The sequence below is a fragment of the Ixodes scapularis genome, unplaced genomic scaffold (genome assembly GCF_016920785.2).
Source record: "Ixodes scapularis isolate PalLabHiFi unplaced genomic scaffold, ASM1692078v2 PGA_scaffold4__175_contigs__length_147842914, whole genome shotgun sequence".
Taxonomy (NCBI): Eukaryota; Metazoa; Arthropoda; class Arachnida; order Ixodida; family Ixodidae; genus Ixodes; species Ixodes scapularis.
The window spans coordinates 118388511-118406709 of record NW_024609879.1 but is presented as its reverse complement, the minus strand read 5'-3'; the positions used below and the strand labels follow the sequence as shown (position 1 = coordinate 118406709).

Genomic DNA, 18199 nt, shown 5'->3' with positions numbered 1-18199 from the left:
ATCACGTCCAAATATTAAGCGTCGTAGCTAGCCTGGAATGCGACTTGAACGTGACTTGGATATTACGGCTGTCAGTGGGGCTGTCTCGAAGAAGCGAGCAGCCCTGCAAGTGGTAGGAAAGATCGTTGTCCACGGAGTCGTTGTTTGCTTGTGGCCGGTTTTTCATTGTATGAGGTCGTGACGGTACTTCTTCGAGATCATCGTGTCGTGATATTCGTGTACTTTGTTTCTTGTATTGCAAGTTTTCAAGTGGCGTCCTTGTAGGACATAACTTGATTGGAATTCTTTTGCTCGATTTTTGTCTATTTTTACGACGATAAAATAACCGCGATGCCATATCACCGAGTAACGCCCAACGTTAATGTTGGAGTTAAGTAGAACGCATTTGATGCATTCTATCGATATATTTTATTTAACACGCAGCGCGCAAATATGCCAGCATTCATAAACTTGACCTTTGAGGCGAATAAACAGAAACTTCGTAACATGAAGAAATCATAAATATCTTTCATTTCCACAGATTGTAAAAAACAACAACAACAACAACAACAACAACAAGTCATTCAAAAGCACTAAAACGATATTAGACGGTAACTGATTCCATTCTTCGAGTGCTTGTGAGAGAAAGAAGGAAAAAACAGCTAACAAACTATTTGAATTTGGCATGGAAGAAAACGATATTCATTTAACTATGATACGTGTTCATCGACAGTTGTTTATCGTTTCTTTTGTGCGATACGTTCACTGAGGTGTATTTTACATTTGTTTTTTTGTATAGAGTGGGGGCGACTACTTATATCAGCTATACAAACATCGGTTTCTTCCGATTGTCAACTCTCCCCCGGAGTTGTGTCTCGTTTTGTCCCTCAATTTTTATTTTGGGAGAAAGTTTTTACGTGGCGGAAATGATTTCTGATGTCGCGAACGAATTCGTGAGGTGATAGGGGTTTTTCAAGCTGCGGTCACCTTTCCCATACATCACTCAAAGGACACTGTGCTCACCGCAGACAGAAGCCCCTGCGGGCACGCCTTGAGCACGTTTGGAAGACTATTTTGCTTCAAACATTCGTGTGCTTCGAACTGTCTGTAGGAAGTTCTTGTACGACCAATGTGACACTCCCCCCCTCCCCCCCTCAAGGGGGGGGGGGAGGGGGGGGAGGGGAGCGTCACATTGGTTGTACAAGAACGTACAGCAAAGAAGTACACCTCACACACTGTCCGCAGGCTGTTCTTTATATAATGGATTAGCGGCGTCACCGCGGAGGCATTTCTCCCCCCCCTGAAGTACTTGTTTATATACTAATGTAAAGAAGCGTTCGTTAGTTATTTAATTTGTTAATTCAGGAAAGCCTAATTTAAAGTAGATCATTTGATTTTCCGCGTGAGCGATCCACCCGCCACCATTTTTCTTTTTTTACAGCGAAGACACTCTAAACAAATGTATACGAGGTATTTCTGCTGCAGGTTCAAAAAGACAGCCAATCGCTGCTAACAATAGACGGATCCCGGCGAATGGCGAAGCTTCGAACACGATAAGAAAAAAAAAAAGAATATGCAATGTGCACAGGTATACAGTGAATTAGAAAACAAGAGCGCAAAAAACACGGACAAGTAAAGAAGAGGACAAGACAAAGCTCTGTCCTGTCCTGTTTTTCTACTTGTCCGCGTCTTTTGCGCTCTTGCATTGCCAACTACACTCTCAAGAAAAAAAGGGTGTAAAAGGGTGTATCGTTACACCCTTTGTCCCATATAAGTCACCCCCAAACTTAAATTCGACGTACAGCGCCCTACACTCGAACAGACGGCCCCAAATTTTACGAGGGGCTTGATAGCCGTGTGGTACAACTTACTAAAATAACTAATGCACGTGTTACTGACTATAAAAAAAATAATCGGGGTTTTCTTGGCCCTACTGTAAAAACTCGATGTTTTCTTTTTGTGGTCTTTGATACGTACTTTAACCATTTAAAAAGTTATATCGCACCGTTATCAAGCCCCTCGTAAAATTTGGGGCCGTCTGTTCGACTATGGGGCGCTGTACATCGAAATGAAGTTTTGGGGTGTATTATACGGGACAAAGGGTGTTACGATACACCCTTTTACACACTTTTTTCTTGAGAGTGTAGCCCAGCAGTTACTTCTGGTGCACAATGAACCTGTACCTGCTTAGCTCAAATCAATGACGTTTCACTCGCTCATTGTCCGTGTTGACACCGTATTGTCACGGATGGTTTCAAATGTAATTGTATTTATTTGCTTGCTTCATTCGGCAAGATTCTTCTAGAATTTGTCATGTCTCCCCAATCTGTATTTCTCCGTTCTGAAGAAAAGTGATCTCATAAACTTTTTTTTTTATAGTGTAAGGCAGGATTATATATAGATCTAGACATTGTTCACTTAAAAATAGAAAAATGGCGTTTTTCGCGATTCTTTTTCCTTTTTTTGATGGCGCGTCAAGAAAAAAAAAAAGAACTCGCAAAAAACGTTATTTTTCTATTTTTTTAGATAATATCTTTTCCGCAGAGCACCACGGAAGAAGCTTGACGGATGACTATAACCCATAGAAAGGCACTGAACTAAAATGAATGCTTTAATAATAATAATAATAATAATAATAATAATAATATAAACTGTTTTATTTTTTTGTGCCCAGAAACAACCGCTCGGTTCACAGTGTGGTGCACTAAACATACATGGAGTAAGACCTAAAAATACAGGGAACAACAAAGTTGAATCAATGAAAGTCATGCAATATTTGACCTGACACTGAGCATCAAGGCACATGAAACCGCATACTTATACTCGCGAATTCACATTAAGAACCGTAGTAAAAAACAAAACAAAAACAAAAAAAGAATTGCGTAAGCCTTTAGCCGAACGTCACTAATTTCCCCCTTCATGCGTTCAAACAAGATATATGTAGGTCCATCTTAGGTTAGGTGCATGTTATTTTATTAAGACGTAGACGGTTTCAAACACTAGCAACATTCTTTCTTCTTTCGAAGACCCAATCGTGTAAGAATTATCCTTCCCGAAAAACATGAATGGTGTGCAAAACTTTTTTTTTTTATATAACAACCAGTACAAGGGGTTGTCCCACAAACCTAGCTACAAAAAAAAAAAAAAAAAAAAAAAATCCTTAACATATTACAGTTGTTTTGAAAATCTCAGGAATCGTTTTACTCGCCATATCTGGCTCACAGGGGCACTTTCGAACATAATCACCAGCCATCTGGAGGCTTTTTTTTTTTTTTTTTTTCTTTTTTTTTTTTCTACGATGACTTCAACGGTCGAAGGAACGCTAGAAACCATCCGGTTTAGGAAAGAGAGTTGCTCCCCTGCTGCTGAAATGAGTTCTTTTGTCTCAAACGTTTTTCCACGGAGGGGCTTCTTCAGTTTGTGCTAATAACCAAAAAGTCACAAAGTTCCGCCAAGTCAGGGGAATAGGTGGGTGCAGTGTACAAATCAAGTCCAGAACCATGCAGCGATGGAATTGAACGTTCTACCAGACGTGTGACGACGCAGTTTTTTTTTGGGGGAGCGACGTCCGAGTAATTTTTCAAAAACTTTTGACTCGCACACTTCCTCTCTTTAAGGGTGACGGAGGTCAGAACTTCCTTGAATGGGAAGAAAGTGGCAAATATTGTTCTGCCGGCTGATCTGGTGCTCCTTTTATTGACTACACCATGCATGGATTGACACTTGGTTTCAGGGTCACTGTTCTATAACCAGGTCTAACCACCAGTCATAATTTTCTTCCAAGCGAAAGGCTTGCCTCGCTTGAATCTCTGCAGCCACTGGCGGCAAAATATCAAATGAGATGCCTTGTGTTTTGATGTCAGCCGGTGAGGTACCAGTTTGGCCGATTTTTTTTGCTGTTTTTATGTTAACGTTATTCAAATTGACAATTGCCTCTATACCAATTAGTTCCTTCATTTTTTTTCCAGCGCAACTTGACCATCTTTCTCAACCGCCGCTTTAATACCCGCAACATTTTCATCGTGGGATGTCGTTTTTGTTCTTGGCTTGCGCCAATTGAACATGAATAAAGGCAGAAATTTACATCCACTAGTTGTGAATTTCATGTAAGAGTCTCCGCTTCGAAAACGATTAAGCCGTCCGACAATCATCGAGAGGGCCTTGGCTTCGTAGTCCACAACAATTTTTGACTTCCCGAAGCATTTTGCAGCTTTCAGAGAAGACAGTAAGCATCTGAATTTACATTCCTCGTCTCCAAACACTCCCGTAAAAAAAAAAAAAAAAAAAAAAAAAAAAACAGTTTAAAATGGTTTTAAAATATTGAAAAAGACCACAATATGCTTTCAAGCCCCTCTGAAGATTTAAAGTGCTTGAGTGGCCGAGGCCGGACTTCCGAAAGCGTCTTCGTCTAGCTTCACATTTAACACTTCCGTTTTCCGACGTCATCATTTGTTCGCGTCTTCCGAAGAGTGTAGTGATTGGCCCTTCCCACGCTCTGCGCGAAAGTAAACGCTCAGTGATTGGGCCTCCGTGCGTTCTCCATTCTAGCATACGCGCAGGATATATATCTTTAGGAGAAAAGGCTCAATATACTTCGTTTAATATTAATAATAAAGCCCCTGGATGCTTCTTTTAACAAGTAGCGACAACTAAACAAATGACGTGTTACGTTCGGTAGAAACAAAATGGCGTCCTTCGGTTCCCTCTTCTGCTGTGCGCCGTCATACGCTTCCTAGAATATGCACCATCACGCAGTCGACGCTTCAAAAAAATGTCGCTACTTGTAGGAACAACTTATCTGGGAACTTCAATAATGAGTGAGAGCACTGCTGAGGGTACGAGCTGATACCATTAAAGAGTGGACACGGCAACCCAGCCGTGATGATGTCGCCTAATGTACCACTACTCATGCAGGTTTGCACTTGGTGCCTACTCATCGCTTCGGGCCAAACGTCGTCTTCATCGCCTATCGGATATCGCGCTGACATCGCTCATCTGCAGTTGCTACACGTGGCCAACATCTACAGCGCACCCTTCACGGGCACGATGACGTCAGAAGAACTTCAAGAAGCAGCGCCACCACTGCCTATAAAGGAAACGCAAGCGGCTGCGGGCGTCAGTGGACACGGCAACCCAGCCGTGATGATGTCGCCTAATGTACCACTACTCATGCAGGTTGGTGATAGAAAACATGTTTTTCACAGCGATTACCTATGTTTGATTGTGTTGCCGTGTCCACACACAATTGCAGCTTGTGTACGCGATTGTTTCTCTGTAGCAGGCCTGTTGCTCATACTAGCTGGAGATGTGGAGGAAAACCCTGGGCCTATTACGCAAGAAATGTTTAATGATATGATTCGGACACAAAAGGAGATCCTTGCTAAAATTACTGAGGTACAAGTAAAACAGACTTCTTCGGAAGAAAGTATGCTACAAATGCAAAACAGGCTACTTGCGATAGAAAAAAAACTTGAGAGCGTAGGTGAAACTGAGAACAGGCTTGCTAAACTTGAAAACTCTGTTAGTGGCTACGATGTCGAAATAAATACTCTTGTAAAACAAATTGATGACTTAGAAAATCGTTCACGACGAAATAACGTTATCGTAAGGGGAATTAAAGGGAAGATGGGGAGGTTCTTGAGAAATATGAGTTAGAGGCGACTTCCAACGTGGTTTTGCCTCGTGAACTCGAAAAAAACATCTATTTGGCCCGAAAATATTCACAGAGGCAAGAAAAATCCGAAAAACAAGCGCCGGACGCCCCGCGCCCTGCCATTGGCTGAAACTGCCGTGACGTCACGGACGGACCTCTTCTGCTCAGCCGGCCAGCCAGCGAGTGTGAAAATGTCGGGTCTTGGTGCTCATACGATGGCAAGAAATATCGAGGTCGTCCCTTATGCCTTTGAACCGATAGCAAAGAGTTCTAGGAACCATAGAGACGCTGGCGAACAAGGGGAGCCGAAAGATTCTCAGTCCCAGCTCAGCGACATCGCGTCCTCTGCCCGTATCGGCAACACAGACTGGTACGTACTCTCCTGTTTCCACGCTTTCTGCGTTTCTTTACCTAGAATCCCCACGGACGAAAATGGAGATTGCGAGTTTTCGCTGAACACTCCTCTAGTACGCTCATCCGAAGTTTTCTAGATGCGTTGTTAATAAACAATATGTTGGCGGGTCAATTTTCCGATTGCTGGTAAATTGGGCTATGGCCGCTTCACGACTTACTGATTATCGTCGGCCACAATATTCCATAAGCATTACGCTAATCTAAGCGTTCGTGACGAATGAACCATATGCAAAGAAACCAGCCTCAATTCACGACCGATGCTTTCACAGCGTCAATACGGCGTGCAAGTACCTTCGTGCAGCTCGCGAGTTTGTTTATTCCTTGAATGCGCTGGTGTACTGTACACTTCGTCTCAAACAATAACGGCACGCGCTTTCGTGCTCATCGCCCGTTCCTTTTTTATTTACTTACCTTTCCCGTACACGACACACATTTTGGTGCGCTTGCACGATGTTGTTACTCTTCGTGCAGCTCGCGAGTTTATTCCTCGAATGCGCTGGTGTACTGTACACTTCGTCTCAATCAATAACGGCACGCGCTTTCGTGCTCATCGCCAGTTCCTTTTTTTTTATCTATTTACCATTCCCGTACACGACACATTTTGGTGCGCTTGCACGTCGTTATCGTGACAGATTTATTGATATGAACAAATGTTTCCGAATCGTCTATTCGTGTCGAGCGTATTAAAATCCCTGTGTTCTTCCAGAGCTGTGCTGTTTGACGTTCGCTCGCTTCGTTAGACCACACATCCGATGGTATCCTCTCAAAACGTGTACTTTTTCTTTTTTCACTCATTGCACGCTATAAAATTTCATTCAGGTTTCTAGCAAGTCATACAAGTTCCTACCTCTTTTGAATGCACGTACATTTCGTTTGCAAAGGGTTAGTTGATATGAAAACAAATAAAAAGAACAATTCGCAAATAGTTCCATATCGCTTATTCTCAACAGGCTTAATCTCTCATTTTCAATAGGTGTTCCTGTGAAGAGTGCAAAACCATGACCACAGAAGAGGAGAGCATGTGCTGCCAGGAGGTGGTAGAAATCGTAAAAAAATTGAAAAATAACAAATGTGTGACGAAGAAGGCAATATTTAAACAAGCCTGCCTCAACAAGACTCTGCTCGACATCGCCTTGGCAAGCAGGAGGCACGACGGGTACAGACCCTGTTATCCGAAAGACAGGCCAGTATACCAATGTGCAGAGCATGACATATTTATTTCAAAGAAGCAATCACTGTTTCGTTTTTTTTTTTTTCAACAAAAAGCAATTATTTAGAACAATTTGTACAGTGAATGGTGCTCTCTGCATCAACTTAGGGAGTTGGTGCAGGGTACAGACCCTGTCAGATCACAATGCAAAAGAAAGAAATTATGCCACAGTGTATAACAACAAAAAGAATCCACTCAATATCTCACTTTTGTCTTTGTAGGCAGATGCGAAACATTGCATACAGGCAGTTTGCACTCCTAACATGGAAGCGCCTCGGCAAGGGGAATAGACGGATCCTTCCAAGCTGTGTCGTCAACAAGATCCGAACGAAGTTCCCATCAAAGGACCAAGCTTACACCGGGTTTCGGCATGTGTACTAAACCCCCCCCCCCAATCCAAGGCAGGAACACGTTTTCAATTCATTAAGGTTTATAGAAAAAAATATTCCCAATTAGGAAAGGCAGAAGATGTGCATAATAAATGTGAACCTTTCCTAATTTACAAACAGGATTGAAGCAAAGTTACAAGAAAAAAAAAGGCCACACTGGTCCCAATCAGAAAGAAAAGCTGGTGTACCATAAATAAATACATCACTCGTGCAACAACTGGGCGAGATGATGCGACGTTGCAGGGCTTGCAGGTTGAGAATCCTAGAGTCGGGTGCCCAGTGAACTGAGGGTACTCCAGAATACATCTGCATTGGGAACAGGAAAAGTGGGAATACCAACAGTAAGCTTACTGGGACAAAGCAATAAAAGCTCCCAAATGTGATATGTAGCCTCATATAAAACAAACCTTATTTGTTGAACCTTGTTTTATGCCTTTCTATCAGCACCGCCTTCGGAACTTTCCTCGCAGAGCTGCAGAGTGGTGGTGGATCCTCGGAAGGCGTGATCAGAACGACGCCTCGAGTTTTCATCTGGGCCCCATCCCTGACCACATCAAGGAGCCTCCTGACGTAGTCTGTAACAAAATAGTTCAACATAATAAAATTTAGTTCATGTGCAAAGTGTCAAAACGTCTGCACGTAACTTTTCAGATTTACATAATCACCTTGACTTCAATGAATGGTATAACTATTTTAAATGTTGCTGTACCACCAGACTTCAGTACCAGTAGCCCCTTTTGCTTTCAGTTTGTAATCTTGAATTAAAACTGTGCAATCAAGCTAAATAAACAAAAAAAGCTGTTTGATGCATACCATATGTTCGTCCCTCTTTTCTTTTGACTGCCACTGGTTCCCCTCCATTAGCCTTGGGGTGCTTCACGTCATAGCACTTGTCACCCTCCTCTGTCAACGCTTGAGGTCGGTTGCCATTTTCGTTAAAATGGAGGACTGCCAGCTGGGTTCTGAAGAGAAACAATGATTTTCCAGAGATAAGTGTCAAGATGATCTCGCACCAACATCGTGCTAGGATGACCACGACATGTACAGAAATAGCAGTGTATAAATGTTTTTATTTGTATTCCTCACAACTGCCTTATTAAAAAATATGAAACAATTATTAGATGAAAATGACACCCATTTGAGGCTGCCACATGAAAAGATCTTGCCGTGTTACAACTCACCTTGCCGTCATCCCCTTGTACGAGTATTGGCATAACTTGGGACAGAAGTGGTTCAAGAGCCCATGAAACGCCTCCACGGTATATGTCTGGTAGTGCGTGGAGAGTTTCGGCAAGTCAGCCAGCAGGTATCGCTTGGTTACGATGGCTTGAAGCTTTTCGAAGGCCACAGAGTCTGGAATGAGCGCAATTGTGAGAGAAAAGACGGCTAGGGAGGGATGGTAAAGCGACCGGAAAGGATGAGTAGTAGTCAAGATTTGATACATACCATCAAACAGCCAATCTCTGGGCTCAAGCTCGCCGTGGGCACAGGAGGAAAATCGGGCGTCCGTGTGGTTGTGGATGTCCCGAACGTGGTTTAGGACGGACAGCCACTTAGGGACAATCAGGTCCGGATTTCCCTGGCTGGAAGCAGCCGCCCAGCATAGGTGGTTCTGCACTGGTCTGCTCCAGAGCGCAAGCTCGGCACAGGTGGGGCTCCTCATGGCCGCAACAAGCTCTTTCTTGATGCCTGAGAATAAAAATATGCATTTCTGAGAACAGCAGCACTTTATTCAGCTAAATGAGGAATTACAGAAGTTGTAATTCTTGTTTAACAACAAGAATAACTATTTGTACAGCCCGTTAATCTTTGGACGCTTCATCACGATTCATTTTCGAATAACTTTGTAGGCAAGCACACCAGACTGCAGCATGATGAGACTTTAAAGAGGAAGTGGGCCACAGTGGATAGACTTCAGAGTATGGAATAAATATCGACCTACGATAATGAGATAAATATAACAAATCTGCTTTTTTGACACTATCTTGTGACTTTTGTTCAAGCTTTATATTTGGGCTTAGCGAACTCGGGCATGCTGGCTGCACATAGTTCCAGAGGTTTTTTCTACAGCTTGCTACTTGTTGTATGTTTCAGCCATCTGTGGTTCGAAACTTTCAGCCAGCACACGCACTGTATTAAAGAGTTGTTTTAATTGCAATATTTTGTGTCCCATTAGCTACTGATTTCTTTTACAAAAGGAAGGCAGCTCTGGAGATTCAGAAACAGATTCCAAAACAGGCAAACGGTACCTTTCGAAACGTGCCACACGTCGAACTCGTGGCGAATCTCGGGCTTTTCCTTCTTCATGAAGGCTTTGCCTTGTACATGACGGTCGGTGATGAGGAGCTCCACGGTCAAGCCTTTCGCCTCCAAAAAGCTGAGGCTTCTCTTTAGCCCCTCCAGCTCCATGCGACCACTGCCGCCCACCTCATTAGACTGTCAAGTGAAAACACATTACATTAGGCACTACAGAGATAAAGTAGCCTATCAATATTTGAAATGAAAGGTTCAGACTTTCAAATTCGCTAGTACAGTCAACAGTAGACACTCTTCCTAAAGGTTTTTCTAAATGCATGTAAAAAACTAAACTGGTGCTCAGAGTGCTACATTCATACCTGCACAAGTTCGAAATGAACAATCTTTGTGGTCTCGAGATCCAGCACAGAGTATGTGCCGAACTTGGCGCTGAACCCTGGCGAGTCGGCCCGACCATCCCCCGGCCAGCCTTAGGGGATTGGCCCTCGCCTCTTCCAGCAGAGAAGTCTGTTCTTGGTTCCACACCTGCAAATAAGATAGTATGTCTACTTCGTAACTTTCGGCTTATATTGATATTTCAAGCATTAGACAAGCAGTGAGTGAGTAGGGTGTTAGTATCATTGGCTATGTGATTGAGCAGAAGCATGTCAACACTCACTCTACCAATAGCCGGCCAGAGGTGAGTCCGCTGTAGGGTGAAAAATGTAGAGCAGCTGACGACTTGCACACCAATGCTCGACAACATCCTCAAGGATGGAGTGGGGTTCTGCCCTGCGAACAGGATACCCGCGCAGAGCAGCAAGTTGAGAAGTGGTTGCTGATTCACGATCTCTTGGTTGACCCAGTAGGAGTGGTGGCCTGCAGGGCACTCAGAAAAGACCTCCACGACTGTGCCCACAGGTTCGATCGTCACATTGCAGCTGGCATAGCACTCCGGACAGATCTTGAATAGTTGCCGAAATTTGGCCTCCGCCACCAAGAATACACGGTTGCCATGCCATGTTGTGTCTGTATCACTGGAGCTGTAAAAAGAAGAAAATTTTAGATTATTTAACCCTTTATTATGAGTTTGCAGGTGGGGTGGCAGTGTGATCTATTGGTACTTGATAAGGTTCATTCACTAATGTTATGCACAGGGGTGGATCCAGAACTCAGTTTTGGGGTGGGTTGGAAAATTTGTAAGGATACTGTCCTCCCATTCATTAATATCACCAAGGGGATCCAGTTATGGCAAATTTCCCCCTTACAAGGGGGGAGGGGTGGGGGGGGTCGACTTTGTTTGAGGGAGGCCCCCGCCCCGCCCCCCCCCCCCCCCCCCCCCCCCCCCCCTCGGATCTGGCTCTGGTTATGCCTCGCTGTAAAGTGATGTGTACAGTCAGAAAAAAAAAAACTGCAGAGAACCCGGTGGGTGGTCTAATTCCTCGCTGGAGAACCATGGCCAAAGTCATGTTCCACAATCCTTATTCATTGAAAATAATGATTATGTAAAGGTCAGAGTTGCGTGTGTGAGCTGCACAGAACTGCCATGCTCATATTTTAGTCAACACGTCTCACCATATTACATCAGGCCATTTCTATGTCACTTATGTTCGCACAAGCTGAGCGTACCTTTCCTCATGGTCTTCCGAAGGATCGTAATCCTGATCTTGATCTTCCGAAAGAAGATTGAGATCCCTTTCCTCATCTTCCAAGTCGGTGCCAGGCTCTAGTTGGCTGATCTCGTCACTGCCGTCCCCTCGCTTGATGTTATTTGATTTGCAATTGCATGCACAGTTGACTTCTGTTTGTGTTTTCGCATGAGTGTACAGACGGGAAGCCTGCACTCCTGCAGAGAAATAATTTAATGATGAGAAAAGCGTAACATATGATTACTGCATTTCTAAAAATATGGACATTGTAGCAGTGAAGAGTAGAGTTTTAGTTTTGCATATTTGTTATTGTTGCGTTGCTAGCAAACCTCACACTGTAACTTTAAAGCAGAAATTAGTTATGTGCCCAAAATCCATAGCGTATGGTATATACTCAAACTCGCTAATTTCATTGACACTGCAGCAGGTGAACTTATGAAGCGAGACTGTCACATCATGTACACTGTTATAATCATTGCCACCTCAAGAAAAAAAAACATTTTGTGCATTGTTTGAATAGTGCATGAGCTATATAGTTCTTATAAGGTTTGGTTTCTTAGAGAAAGATACACATAAAAGTAAATTATTCATGCTACATAAGGTGTTAAAAGTTGTTTACTATGGTTCTCGTGGTGGAAATGAGTACTAAAATTCTAGCTTGCTTCAAAGCTAGAATTTTACTGGTATTCATTAGCTTACGCTAATAAATACCAGTAAACATTTTTGTTCCTTTCATATATTACTTCACACATTCTGATAGACTGAGACAGAGTAGGGCAAGCCAGAGACTGGTGCGTGCTCTGGCTCACACTCAGACATATGTTAAAATAAAACTAGCGCTGATTTTGTTCCTAAATGAGTAACACCAATACACCTTCACTGCAGCATTCACATACCAATGGATTTTGAAGGAGAACATGTCTGAACATGCTGCGACTTCATTGTGGGACCCACTACCACTTGTACACTTTTGTCACATGTGGGCGCCTTTAGATGATGTTCCGTGTCAACATGATGGACACGGGGAATACTAAGGTCCAGGCACTCATATGCTTCCTCGTCCTCGGACAGTGGCTCCGAGCAGCTTGGTGCCTCCAATGCTGGTTCTGCCAGGTTGTCAACAGCAACAAAGGAGGAGCTTGTTGAAGATGTTGAACCGAGTAGCTCTGAGATAACCTGCAGAAAGTATAAATTTGATCAGGTATACACTTTTACACTTTGTCAAGAATTATTCGGGTGTACGGACAGACTACGCATGACATAGAATACCAAAATAGAAAAGGCAATTGCAGAACTCAAGAGGGTAAGGCTGGTTCTATAGATACCTAATCTGGCCAAAGGGGAAAATTTAACACAGCACTTCTTACACTAGCATAGGCCAGGAACGTGGTGCCCTCCACAAAAATTTAGGAGAGCACATGTTACAGTGCTTGCTGTAAATGAAGACGAGCACAGTAAGAACACGCAGCTCACCCTGATGGAGTCTGCCAGTGACGCGACTTTGCCTACAGGGGTGACAGACGGCAACTCCGGGTGCGATGGTCAACCCCTCAATTGTTAGTTTGGAGCTATTGCAAACGCGCTTGAAGGAGCGCTGTGGACTGTCTTTATGCAACTACCCGAAATAAAAGCAAGAATTCAGAATGCCAAAATAACAGGCACAAAGTCGCACGTTTGGTAAACGCACGAAGCACACGAAAAACATAACGGTATACGCAGTGTCTAGCTTTGCGTCCGACGGAATCTGAAATAAAAATTAAAGTTACGTCCGACGTAAGAACGCATAATTCTATACGTTGTTCGCAGTGTCTAGCGTTATTTCCGACGGAACTCGAAAAAAACATTAAAGATACGTCGGATGTAACTTTAATTTATATTTCGAGTTCCGTCGGACGCAACTCGAAACCTTGGATTAAAGTTACGTCGGACGGAACTTTAATTTTTATTCGTGTCTACAGTGCCGTCCAACGGCACTCCAATCGCGCCTACAATCGTGCCCCCTGCCTGCGTTCACGCCGCTTCGCGGCGACAGTATGCGGCTGCTAATTACAAAACTATTGACCCATTAGGCCCCGTCGTACACGCCGTACACTACACTTCGTACACTTCGCGGCGTCCAGCCGGCAAAGCACGCCCCGCTGTACCCCATGCACGTCCGGAAACGAAGTCCCATACCATTTCGTTCAGTGAAGTTACGGCGACAACAATCGTTTTTTTTTTTTTCCTGTGTTAATCGTAAAAAAAATTAATGTAAATATCGCCAAATGCGTCGGCAAAATAAAATGTTCGAGAAAACAAAAGCAAAAAAGTAAGCCCGCACTGGGGATCGAAACCGGGATCGCTCGCTTATGAGACAGAGATCTTACCACTAAGCTACACTCCGCTTCGAGATAATAGTTTTGAGAACTCGTTTTATACGAGACTTTTGGACGGCACCTGAACGCTGCAAGATACTCTAGACACTACGTTCGACGTAATCGCAGCGCGCAAAAGTCACAACTTGGAAAAGGTCCAACTTATTGTGCTTACCTCAATCCGTCTTCTTTTCGTGAATGCTCCCCGTGTGCGCTGAGGGGGTTGTCGCTTATGCGAAAAGATGGTGGGAACGGCGCCTTGAATTAGACGCGGAGTTACAGCTAGACCAAGCTTCTTCATCATCCGCACCTTGTCGTCATACATGTCATCGGAGAAATGCGCCGAACAGAGCACACTCCGCTTGCTGGGCACATACTTGTCTCTTTTTATCGCGGAGACCCACTGCTTTGAGATCCTCGGGTCTGAAGGAAACCTGTGGAAGTGAAGTGGGCTGCCCCTCCGAGAGATGTTCGAGCAGCCCACGGCCGCGCACAACGTGGGCATCGTGCAAGCGCCACCATAAAAGAAGAACTGTTCGATAGGCAACGCCGTGCACTTGTCACGCCGACGATAATAAACCACAGCGGACACCACGCGGAAAAAAGTGAAACGCAACCAGTTTCGAGTACGACGTACGACGTTCGCGAGCACTCGGAGGAGATGGCGGAAAGCCAGCAGCGAGCCAGGCGCGAGCGGGGCGAGCGGCGATTGCTAGGTACGTCCGTGACGTCGACTGACGTCACGAACTCTCTCCCAATTTTTACCCTCGCACCGACCGCGCAAAGAGGGAGGGGCTTGGCGCTCCTTTTAAAAGCGCTTTTATGTCTACTGCGCGCATCGAATTGAAAAATGATTTTGATATTCGTAATCGTAGAGACCAAATGAAGATGATGGAAGTGTTTGTTTTTAAATACAGAACCTCCCCATCTTCCCTTTAAGGAAGAGTCTTCTGAAAACGAGGATGTACTAATGAGGAAAATCAACAATGAGGTGTTTGACGCTATACTAGGTCAAAAACTGAACTCTATCCAACGTATACATCGACTTGGAAAAAAGATGACTGGTAGAGATCGCCCTGTAATACTTACAGTTGGGGATTTTAAAGAGAAAATGGCTATCATGAAAAACTGTGTCAAACTTAAAGGTACCCAAATTAGCATCAATGAAGACTATTCCAAGAGGGTTGTTGAGGTTCGAAAGAACCTGTGGAATTCAACCGCAGAGGAGAGGAAAAACGGTGCCAAAGTCAATCTAGTCTTTGATAAGCTGTGGCTTAACAATGTTCTGTACGCCTGGAATGAAGTCAGCAATGAGAGATACAAGTGTCGCGTTCCACCGGAAGCAAATAACGAGTGACTAAAACAAAATGATTCAGCATGTTTTAAAATATTAAACATAAACGCCAGAAGTATTGCAAACAAGGTTGACGCGTTCGAAAGCATAATGCTAGAGCACGATCCTGAAGTGGCCGTAATTACCGAGACATGGCTTCATGAAAATATCTTAAACTCCGAAGTTACTCCACCGAATTATTCAATAATAAGAAAAGATAGAGAGGGAAGGGGAGGCGGAGTTGCTATTATGATTAAAAATAACATCAAATTTGAAGTCCTTGAGGAAGTACGGGATGTAGAAGCATTATGGATCAAGACAAAATTGAATAACCGTACAGTTTATATTGGTGGCGTGTACAGAGCCCCGAATTCGCCAGTTGAAATGCTGTTAAAACTAAGGGGCTACATGGATTCCAATTTACGTTACGGAGACAACATTTTGTTACTGGGAGATCTTAATTTACCTGGGATTGACTGGTCATCATATTCTCATGGAACGGCGGAAGTAGCTAGTTGCGATCAATTATTAGAACTTGTATTTTGCTATAACTTATCCCAGGTGGTAACAGATTACACTAGAGTATGTTCAACAACGTCAACAATTTTAGATCTAGTTTTTGTTTCCGAGAGTTTAAAACCATATTTTTCGAAATGTGAAACCGAAGAAGGCCTATCCGATCATAGGATGGTACTCGTCTCATTGAATGTTACCCCAGAAAAATCGCACAGTCATTCAAGAAAGATGTTTTTGGATTTTAGAAGTGCTGATGATGTAAGCGTACTTGATTGCCTTGAACAATCGTTTGATGATTTTATGTTTCTTTACCAATCAGATGCTAGCCCAGACACGTTATGGGACTATTTTTCAAGCATGACGTTACGGTGTATTGAGCGATTTATACCAAAGCGCCCTAAAAAAATCGCGAACAAAAATCCTTGGATTACAAGGGAAATAATCCACGCAAAACGACAACTGAAGCGGAGACGAGCGAGTTCACATGGTACAGGTGTAGAAAAAAAAACTTGCATTCAGCGATTGAGTCGGGAGCTGAGGCGTCTAGTTAGAGAGTCTAAAGAAAGGTTTTATAGTATAACACTTAAAAAATTCCTTAGCGAGGCACCTGAGAAGTTCTGGCGGTACGTCAACCCTTCGGCTAAGTTCCAGCAGCGTGCCTCTGACCCAAAAAACGAAAAGCAGAGCGTTGAAAATTTTAGCACTTTTTTTTCATCCGTTTTCACCAACGATGATGGAAATTTGCCAAGCTTTAGTGATTCTTCCAACAATCCTCCCATCAATAACTTAGATATAGGTGAGCAAGGAGTTTTTAACCTTCTACTTAACATCGACTCAAAAAAGAGCCCAGGTCCAGACGAAATTCCGAATGAATTTTTAAAAAGGTATGCTGAGTGGGTTTCTAAATACCTTACTATCATCTTTAGATTGTCTATGAGTAGCGGTTCTTTTCCCAGCGCTTGGAAAATAGCAAAAATTATTCCCATCCACAAGAGCGGTAGTGTTAATGACGTCTGTAACTTTCGCCCCATTTCCCTTACTAGTACATGCTCAAAGCTCCTTGAACATATCATATCTAAACAACTACTGGCTTACCTTGAAAAATATGACATATTATTTAAATCGCAGCATGGTTTCCGCAGAGGTCTTTCCACGACTACCCAGCTCATAGAAACTGTTCATGATCTCTCTCAAAGGATAAACTGTCGTGGTCAAACTGATGTAATATTCCTAGATTTCGCAAAGGCGTTCGACAAAGTATCTCACCCCAAATTGCTATTGAAAATCAGTGCTGTTTTTAAGAATCCAGCCATCACGAAGTGGTTTTCCTCTTATCTTTCATCACGGAAACAGTACGTTAAAGTTGGGGGTAGCAAATCCACTATGTCCCCAGTTGTTTCAGGCGTACCCCAGGGCAGTGTCTTGGGTCCTCTTTTATTTTTGATTTACATTAACGATCTGCGCAATGACATCTCGGTTCCAATCAGACTATTCGCCGACGACTGTGTGATTTACAATAAAATTGAAACATCGGCTGATCAAGTCGAATTAAACTGTAACTTAGAAAAAATTAAAAAGTGGTGTCAAAATTGGCAAATGGTGCTAAATCCTGAAAAATCTGTCTTCATGTCTATTACGAGAAAAATAAATGTTTTGGCTTATAATTATTGCATTGCGGGTGCTGAGTTGGAGAGAGTTAAAGAACATAAATACTTAGGCTTAATATTTACTCCTGATCTAAAATGGAACACTCACATTGATAACGTATGCATCAAAGCTAATAAAGCACTGTGGTGCCTTCGACGAAACCTCGCTATTGCAACTCCTGAAATAAAAAGTCTAGCTTATAAGACACTGGTAAGACCCGTCATCGAGTATTCTAAAATTGTATGGGACCCATATACCGTCACAAATTGCAATAAGCTGGAGAAAATCCAGCGACTCGCATCCAGGTTTATTTTTAATAAATACAGCCACGTTCATTCCCCCACAAAACTATGTGAACTTGCCAATCTTCCTACATTTGAATCAAGAACGAAGTATGAAAGGTTAAAGTTTCTTTTTCAGATTATTCATAATTGCGTAAAAATAAGGAAATCCGAGTACTTTGAAATTTCCTCCACCGAATCCTCAAGACATCGTCATAGCATGTACATTCCTAATCCATCTGTTAAAAACGATTGCTTTAAGTACAGTTTTTTTCCGAGGGCTATTAAAGATTGGAATATATTACCTGATTCTGCTGTGTCATCTATGTCGCTAAATGAATTTCTGGACCGGGTCAGTGATATTATTGTATGTGCTACAAACTAAAACCACTACAGCTTGTGTAAAGAAATGTTTCACAACTACGAAGTGATATTCGTTTCGTAAACTGCCGAAATGACGAAGCCTCTCAATATGTCTGTAACCTTTGTGTATGCTTGCGTGTAAGCGTACATGTTTGTTTGTTATTGTCCTTTTTTTT

General features: G+C 43.0%; 2 protein-coding genes across 2 annotated transcripts; one reads left to right on the top strand and one right to left on the bottom strand.

Annotated features, from left to right (window-relative positions):
• Window positions 1–4860: 4860 nt before the first annotated feature.
• On the top strand, window positions 4861–15247 carry LOC115314636. Its single transcript, XM_042293402.1, has 2 exons — window positions 4861–5593; window positions 14819–15247. The coding sequence occupies exons 1-2, from the start codon at window positions 4861–4863 to the stop codon at window positions 15238–15240; spliced, it is 1155 nt and encodes a 384-aa protein (XP_042149336.1). The 3' UTR covers window positions 15241–15247.
• On the bottom strand, window positions 7669–10345 carry LOC121832863. Its single transcript, XM_042293403.1, has 7 exons — window positions 10261–10345; window positions 9895–10081; window positions 9092–9334; window positions 8827–8998; window positions 8459–8607; window positions 8053–8220; window positions 7669–7951 (listed from the first exon to the last, which is right to left on the bottom strand). The coding sequence occupies exons 2-6, from the start codon at window positions 10052–10054 to the stop codon at window positions 8054–8056; spliced, it is 891 nt and encodes a 296-aa protein (XP_042149337.1). The 5' UTR covers window positions 10055–10081; window positions 10261–10345; the 3' UTR covers window positions 7669–7951; window position 8053.
• Window positions 15248–18199: the final 2952 nt, after the last annotated feature.

Coding starts and splice junctions, on each gene's coding strand:
- LOC121832863 (XM_042293403.1), bottom strand. CDS start 10,054: ATGGAGCTGGAGGGGCTAAAGAGAAGCCTCAGCTTTTTGGAGGCGAAA. Junction 9,335..9,894: donor CGTGTGGCACGTTTCGAAAG/GTACCGTTTGCC, acceptor TTTTATTCTCAG/GCATCAAGAAAGAGCTTGTT. Junction 8,999..9,091: donor CAGAGATTGGCTGTTTGATG/GTATGTATCAAA, acceptor CGCTCATTCCAG/ACTCTGTGGCCTTCGAAAAG.
- LOC115314636 (XM_042293402.1), top strand. CDS start 4,861: ATGATGTCGCCTAATGTACCACTACTCATGCAGGTTTGCACTTGGTGC. Junction 5,594..14,818: donor TAACGTTATCGTAAGGGGAA/TTAAAGGGAAGA, acceptor CCCATCTTCCCT/TTAAGGAAGAGTCTTCTGAA.